The sequence below is a fragment of the Nannospalax galili genome, unplaced genomic scaffold (assembly GCF_000622305.1).
Source record: "Nannospalax galili isolate Female #2095 unplaced genomic scaffold, S.galili_v1.0 scaffold944, whole genome shotgun sequence".
NCBI lineage: Eukaryota > Metazoa > Chordata > Mammalia > Rodentia > Spalacidae > Nannospalax > Nannospalax galili.
Genome location: NW_008352899.1, coordinates 1,319,049 through 1,327,321, shown reverse-complemented (window position 1 = coordinate 1,327,321; position 8,273 = coordinate 1,319,049). Strand labels below are relative to the sequence as shown.

At 43.3% G+C, this 8,273-nt stretch overlaps 1 protein-coding gene across 1 annotated transcript in view; it reads left to right on the top strand.

Annotated features, from left to right (window-relative positions):
* Inpp5b (inositol polyphosphate-5-phosphatase B) overlaps positions 1 to 8,273 on the top strand; it is a 70,999-nt gene that overhangs the window by 57,177 nt on the left and 5,549 nt on the right. Inside the window, 4 exon segments of the mRNA XM_017802514.2 lie at positions 1,284 to 1,394; positions 2,717 to 2,879; positions 3,654 to 3,889; positions 6,659 to 6,772. Coding sequence (XP_017658003.1) covers positions 1,284 to 1,394; positions 2,717 to 2,879; positions 3,654 to 3,889; positions 6,659 to 6,772 — 624 coding nt within the window.

Here is an 8,273-nt window from a genome sequence, read left to right as displayed (position 1 = left end):
TTATTATTATTATTATTGCATTTCCTTATTTTTTAATTTTATTTTTTGGTCTTTTTGCGACAGGTTCTCCCTGTAGCCCCAGCTAACCTGGAACTCACTATGTAGACCAGGTTGGCCTTGAACTCATAGAGCTCAGCCTGCCTCTGCCTCCCGAGTACTGAGATCAAAGGTGTGCGCCACCACACCTGGCTCCTTCACATATATTTTTATGTATGTGTATTTCTATAGAATGAAATTCTTAGAGGTGACATTAGTGTTTCAAGGGAAAATATGTTTGAGCTGAGTAGGTGGTGCATACCTGTAGTTTTGGCTACTCAGAAAGCTGTGATGGAAGGATTACTTGCACCCATGAGTTTGAGGCCAATTTGGACAATATAGCAAGGCCCTGTATTTTTTTCTTTAATTTTAAGTTTATTAGTTCTTACTAAATTATCTTCCCAACAGTTCTTTTTATATTTCCACTAACCAAATATGAGCTTATTTTTCCATACACTTGCCAGTAATTTTTTTTCAGTCTTATAGTCAATACAGTGAGCAAAAAACCCAGAATTCATTATTTTATGTTATACTTCCCTGATTGCTGGTAAAGTCAAACATCTTTTTTAAAAGTTTTTTTTGAGTCGGGCGTGGTGGTGCACGCTTTTAATCCCAGCACTTGGGAGACAGAGGCAGGCGGATCTCTGTGAGTTCAAGGCCAGCCTGGTCTACATAGTGAGTTCCAGGCCAGCTGGGGCTATAGGAAGACCCTGTCTCAAAAAGACCAAAAAAAAAAAATTTTTTTTTTTTAATTTTAAGCCAGGTGTGGTAGCGCAAGCCTTTAGTCCCAGCACACTGGCTTCTGTGTTGCTTTGTCTTGCCTATTCTCAAAGGTGTGGGGTAGATGCTTATCACAATCTATGAGGGTGTCAGCAGTCAGAGAAAAATCTAAGGAATCTTCCTTGCTAACATGCTTGGGTTAAAAAGCTGAGAAATACATCTTTGCATCAAAACTCTAGAAGTTTCTCTCTGCTGGACTGCAGTAGCAGCAAGCGAGCAGAGGTAGACACGCAGCAACTTAACATCCTGTCACCCCAGTGTCTCCTAATCAGGAAGCAGGTGACCTGACCATAGCTGGGGGATCCTTCTGAGTCTGTGGTTAATTGGGTTCTTTGTAAGTCTCTTAGTTTTCCCTCCTCGAGTGCTGTTAACTGCTGTTTCCCAATGCCCCGAAGTACCCTCTATACTGAGAAAGAAGAAACGGGCAGAGAAGCCTCGGCACTCAGCCTCTCATGTTTCCCTACCAGGTGAGGGTTGTAAATGAGGAGCTCTACCGGAAGACTCTGGAGGAAATTGTTCGCTCCCTGGATAAGATGGAGAATGCCAACATTCCTTCTGTGTCACTTTCCAAGCGAGAGGTAGGAAAGATATGTTAAGAATATTAGCACCATGTTGGTCATGGTAATGCATCTCTTTAATCCCAGCATCTCTCTGAGATCAAGGCTAACCTGGTCTACATAGCAAGTTTCAGGCCAGCTGTCTCAAAAAAAAAAGAGAGAGAAAAAAGAAAAAGAGAGTATTAGCATCAGGGGTTGAGGAGATAGCTCAGTTAGTAGGGCCTGAGTTCAATCTCAGAATTCATGTGAAAAAAAAAAGCTGTGCATTGTGCTGGGCATGGTTGCACGTGTCTTTAATCCCAGCACTTGGGAGGCAGAGGCAAGTAGATCTCTGTGAGTTCCAGGGCATCTTGGTCTATAGCTCTCTCTCTCTCTCTCTCTCTCTCCCTCTCTCTCTCTCTCTCATAATGTTACAAATGTCAGGGTGGGTTGTATGATAATCTGAAAAGTTTGGCTTAAGTACAAACCGGGGCTGGAGAGATGGCTCAGTGGTTAAAAACATTGGCTGTTCTTGCAGAAAACCCGGGTTTGAATCCCAGAACCCACATGGCAGCTAACAACTGTCTGTAAGTCCAGTTCCAGGGGATCCGACAGCCTCTTCTGTCGTTCTCAGGCATTGCACGACATGGGTACACTTAGCCTACATGCAGGCAATACATGCATACACACAAAATAAAAATAATAAAATATTAAAGAAGAATAGAAAAACCATGGGCCAAAAATAAAATAAAAAGTGATGGTCAATAAAGTAGTCCAGTGAGCTTTAGGCTTTTCAGAAGCAGGCCATGGCACAGATCGTTCAAAGCTGATAATACCACATAGTCAATCAAATGGGGGCCATGGGAAGGTACTTGAGACAGGATCTTCCTGTAGCCCCAGCTGGCTTGGGACTCACTATATAGACAGGCTGGTCTTGAGCTCACAGAGATCCTCCTGCCTCCGCCGGAACTAAAGGCGTGAGCCACCACGCCTGGCTGGGAACGTACTTTTTAATGCAACAGTTGTCTAGCAGGAGAAACCAAGAGTTATGAGGAATAGCTCCCTGTCATTTTGATTGGGGTGGAGGTGGGGTGAGCTTGATCTTCATGTTAAGGGGTAGAATTTGAGAATGATATTTTGGAAGTGATTTTTGGGTACAGAAAGATGTAAAGTATGATTGCTTCAGAAAATTTACTTATAAAACCAAGTTGAGCTTTGGGTCCTAGAGATGACTGGTCTGTAGTGGCAACTAATATATATATTTCAAAGATATGGTCCTTCATTTTCTTCCCAGTTGGGGGGGTGGGCAGGTGGCCTGGGAGAGAGAGAGCACTGCTTCTGATGAGTCCTTTGCTTGTTCCCAGTTCTGTTTTGAGAACGTGAGGTATATGCAGCTTCAAGTCGAGTCCTTTACAATTCATAATGGACAAGTACCCTGTCAGTTTGAATTTATCAACAAGCCTGATGAAGTGTCTTACTGCAAGCAGTGGCTGAGTGCCAACCCCAGCAGAGGGTTCCTCCTGCCAGGTAACCTGTCTCCTCCCAGACTCTGGTTTCTGGTATGGGGAATGCCCTACCCTGTCTTTTTCATTTTCCTAAATAAGCTTTTTGTTTCACAGTGTTTTGTTCTCTGAAACTTTTTTAAAGCTCCATAGCTGAATTTATCCATAAACAGAATATAAACTAGTGAGGGGCCTATGCTCAGTTTCATAAGCATTTTCAGTTACTTGTATGTTCCATAATTTCACAGGAAGGGAAGATGTACAATCACTGTAAAGCAGGTGCTGCTGTTAAAGGAGCCATTTTCACTGTCTTATTACAGTCAGCTTCCAGTTATTCACGCTTCTGGTGAGAGATAATGGGTGGTAATCCAGAAATTGTGTCTGACTCTGGAGTGTGCCATCCACACCTTCCTCGACTTTTCCTTTGTACTCTGTGAAGGATTATGTTTTTTGGATATCACAGGTGATATCTGCGTTATATCTCCACTGGGGTCGGGCATTTCCTCTTATCTGGCTTAGGGAAGGTTCTTTGATCCATGTCTTCATATTGATTAGTTCTCCTGGCTTGAACTATGCTCCTCAGTATTTGAGGTTTTTAGCATTTTTATGTTCAGAAGATTTTATGGGTTGTGTTCATGATTCCCATTGGCCTGTGCATATCTCGTGTTTCCTGAACATAAACACTGATTGATCCTTTTGCTTCCTTTCCTAACCCGTATGCCTCACTCTCCCCTCCTGTCTTTTCTTCTTTTCTCCTGTCTGTTCCCTAGCCAACATTACTTTTTATATTTTTCTGCAGATTCTGACATTGAGATTGATTTGGAACTCTTTGTAAATAAGGCCACAGCCACAAAACTCAACTCAGGTGAAGACAAAATTGAAGACATCCTGGTTTTGCACTTGGACCGGGGAAAGGATTACTTTTTATCTGTGTCTGGGAATTACCTGCCTAGTTGTTTTGGGTCTCCCATTCATACACTATGCTACATGAGGGAGCCAATCTTGGATCTACCACTGGAAACTATTAGTGAGCTGGTGAGTAACATGCCCCAAGGAAACATCTAGTACTGAACAGCAGCTGGCAGTCAAACATTGTGTTCCTATACCTGCCTTCCCAGGGACTTAGTATTCTTCAACCTCCTGGAGCTTGCTTAGTACATCAGTACAACAAGCCATCCCCCAATTAAAATGACAGGGAGCTGTTCCTCATAACTCTTGGTTTCTCCTGCTGATCTAGCCTACACTCACTTCTGCCACTGTAATCAGGCAGCATTTGTGATGGCCACAGTGTTGAAGGTAGCCTCCCTCACCTGCCTCAGTGTTGGCTGCTTTCTGACCTGATCTGACCTTTCGGATCTCAGCTTTTGGAGATGAACTCAAGCTCCTTCAAGTGGAAGGAAGAACACAGAATAGAAGCAAAGGCCTTATATGACTTAGACCTCAAAACTCAATACTGCTGCCATGCTGTATGATTCAGAGCAAGATTCCAGGCCAGATTCCTGTATGGAGAAAGACTCCACCTCTTGATAGGGAAAGCTGCTAAAGATGGTCACATTTCCATCTTTCCCATGCAGTGCATGCATTAGCACATCAGGCTACTATAACAAAATTCCATAGGCTGATGGTTTATGAAGAACAGAAGTTTCTTTTTCACAGTGTTGGAGGCTGAGAAGTCTGAGATAAAGACACCTAAAGATTTACAATCTGATGAGGTTTTACCTACTTCATCTGTAGATGGGCATCTTCTCTGTCTTCACATAGCAGGACTAAGGGACTCTCTGGGTTCTCTTACAGGGCACTGTCCTGTTCATGACTACTTAGTGCTTCATGGCCAACCACTTCCCAAAGTCCTCAGTTCCATATACTATCATTTTGGTGATTAAGAGTCAACATAAGAAGGGTTGGCTCAGTGGTTAAGAGCACTGACTGCTCTTGCAGGGGATCTGGGTTCGATTCCCAGCATCCACATGGTGGCTAACAACCGTCCATATCTATAGTTCCAGGGTAATCTGACACCTTCTTCTGACCTCTGCAGGCATTGCAGAACGTGGGTACACTTTCACACATGCAGACAATACATTCATACACATAAGATAACATGCCAGGCATGGTGGCACAGGCCTTTAATCCCAGCATTTGGGAGGCAGAGATGGTTGGATATCTGTGATTTTGAGGCCAGCCTGGTCTACATAGTCAGTTCTAGGCTAGCTGGAGCTACAGGGAAACCCTGTCTCAAAAAGACAAAAAATATAAAAAAATAAAAGTAAGCCAGGCGTGGTGGTATACTTCTTTAATCCCAGCATTTGGGAGGCAGAGGCAGGCGGATCTCTGTGAGTTCAAGGCCAACCTGGTCTACATAAGGAGTTCCAGGTTAGCTGGGGTTACAGGAAGATCCTGTCTCAAAAAAGACCCCCCGCAAAATAATAAATAAATAAATAATGAAAATTTTAAAAAAAGATTCAGTTTAGGAATCTGGAGATAGGGAGGGTGGATGGCATAAACATTCAGTTTATAGCAGTGCATTAGAGAATTTTGTTTTGAACCCAAGTTCATAGTGAAAGTTCTCTGAGCCATGATTTTATTCATTGTTGAAATAGCTCAGTTGATAAAGTACGTGCCATGTAGTCATGAGGACCTGAGTTTGGATCCCCAGCACCCATGTAAAAAGCACGTGTTGCCGGGCATGGTGGTGCATGCCTTTAATCCCAGAACTTGGGAGGCAGAGATAGGTAGAGCTCTGAGTTCGAGGCCAGCCGGGTCTACATAGTGAGTTCCAGACCAGCTGAGAATACAGGTGACCCTGTCTCAAAAAGACCAGGAAAAAAAAAAAAAAATGCCCATGTTTCTAATCCCTGCTTGAGGGAATGGAGAACTGAGGATCCTTAGAACTCATTGGCCAGGCAATCTAGCTGAATTGGTGAGTTCCTGGTTCAGTGAGAGACCTTATGTCAAAAGGTAAGGTGGAAACTGATTGACGAAGACACCCAGCATTGACCTCTGGCCAATGCACGCATATGTACACCCATACATACATATATATCATTCACATATTCATATTTATATATCTCAATCTCATTCACACGCCAAATAATAAAAAATCATCACCTGGGGGTAAGCACTGGTTGCAGAGATTCAGTTCCCAGCACCCACTTGGCAGCTAACAACCATCCATAACTCCAGTTCCAGGGGATACAATGCCCTCTTCTGGTCTTTGTGGGCATTGTATGACATGGGTGCAGTTACATACATGCAGGCACTCATAGGTATAAAAAATAAATTAAAAAATTAAAAACATCATCTGGTAGGTTATCATCCTAAACTAAGTTTACTAAGACCTGAAAGGCTCCTATGGTGACAGTTCTAAGGCAAGAGCACTAGTTTGGCTCAGGTTTATGGTAATTTGTACGCTTTCTTTTTCTTCCAATGCATATTTTCATTTAGGGAATCTTGATTTATCCTCTCTATTATGTAGATGAAAACAGAAGCCCAGTCCAAGAGAGCAATTTGTCACAGGTCACATGGTGAGTTACAGTAGACCTGGACTTTGGTTCTAACATTAAAATGATAGAATTTTTTTATGAAGATAGGGCGTATTTCACCTGATTAATTGAAACTGCTTGCCAGAAACTCCCTCAGAATTCACTTTGTCCCTTGTTTGTATCACCTGATCTCATTTTCCCTCTGGATTGCTTGGTTAGGGGCATTGAGCTTCCCTTTCCCCGGTTTGCTGTTTCTGTATCTTGCATTCTTCTGAAGTCAGCCCAGCAGAAATTCCACCTTGCCATGATTTTTCTTTCTCTTGAGACTGTGATGCCACTACAGACTGAAGACGATAGGAGCCAGCTGGATAAACCCATGGAAATCCCTAAAGAACTCTGGATGATGGTTGATCACCTGTACCGAAATGCTATCCAGCAGGTAGGTTAAACAGTCGGAGATCCTCACCAGGCTGCCTTGAGAAAGAGAGCTTTTGCACATGGAAAGCTTTACCTTAAAGAACCTCTTGAGATTGTTCTGCCCTCAGGAGTGAATACATGTTTCAAACCCTGTGACCCTGGCAGTGACATGCTGTACTGGATCTTGATTGCCTGAAGGGACACAGCCTTCCCAGCACACAGCTTCTTTCCCCTTGCCTCCTTTTGGGTCCCAGTGGGAGGACCTTCTGAATGCCCTCTGGAATGTCCTCCCAAAGTCTTTTGCCAGAACTCTCATCAGTTTCTGGGAATGGGAGTGGCTATCTTGTTGACTATCCTAGCAAAGATGGAGGACCAGATGGAGCCCTTAGGCCATGAATCTGGAAGGCTCATTTCTAGTGTTTTGGGCAAGCTTCATAGAATTCGTTGGTCAGTTTGACTGATCTGATTATAGGCCCCATGCAGATGTATACAAATTATAATCCTACAGCAACACATACCCCCGCCCCCCGCCCAGTGCTGGGGCTCAAACTCAGGCCTCATACATGTCAGGCAATTTCTCTCCCCTGAGCTGCACTCCTCTCCTGGCAACATACATCCTTAGGAGATCTACTCCGTTTGTTTTGTTTTGTTTTGTTTTGTTTTGTTTTGTTTTGTTTTGTTGTTTTTTTGTTTTGAGACAGGGTCTCCCTGTAGCCCCAGCTGGTCTGGAACTCATTATGTCGACAGGCTGGCCTCGCTCAGAGAGATCTGCCTGCCCCTGCCTCCCAAGTGCTGGGATTAAAGGCTTTTTTGGTTTGTTTTTCCTAGATAGGGCCTTACATAGCTCAGTCAGGCCTTGAACTTGCTCTGTAGGTGAGGATGACCTTGAACTTTTGATTCTGCCTCCAGCTTTCAAATGTGAAGATTATAACTGTGTACCAGTACAACTGGTTTATGCAGTGCTAGGGACTGAACTCAGGGTTTTGTGTAAGCTAGGTAAGCATTATACCAACTGAGCTATATCCCTAGCTCTACACCCCCCTTCAACCCCATCTTTTTGAGACAAGGTCTCCCTGTAACCACAGGTGGCGTCACAGAGACCCTCCTGCCTCTGCCTCCCAAGTGCTGGGATTAAAGGGGTGTACCACCACCACACCTGAGTCTGTTTGGAGATAGCATCTCAATGTATATCCATGCTAGCCTCAAATTCACTAGCCCAAACTAGCTTCTTGCCTCAGCCTCTGGGATTATAAGTGTATACCATTAATGCCCAGCTGTTTGCACATCCCCTCACATTAGTGTTGCAAGCTCTGTTCTAAGCATTTGTCCCACTGCCTCATTTAATACTACAGTAACTTTTGAAGAAGGCAGATACCCTGAAAGGTAAATAATTTGTGCAGTGTTACCAAGTTGATAATCGAGCAATCATGGGAATGTGGCTATAAAATTCTTTCCTTCCTTCCTTTTTATAATTCCTAATTTTAAAAATTTATATAATTTTAAATTTATATAATTTACAATTT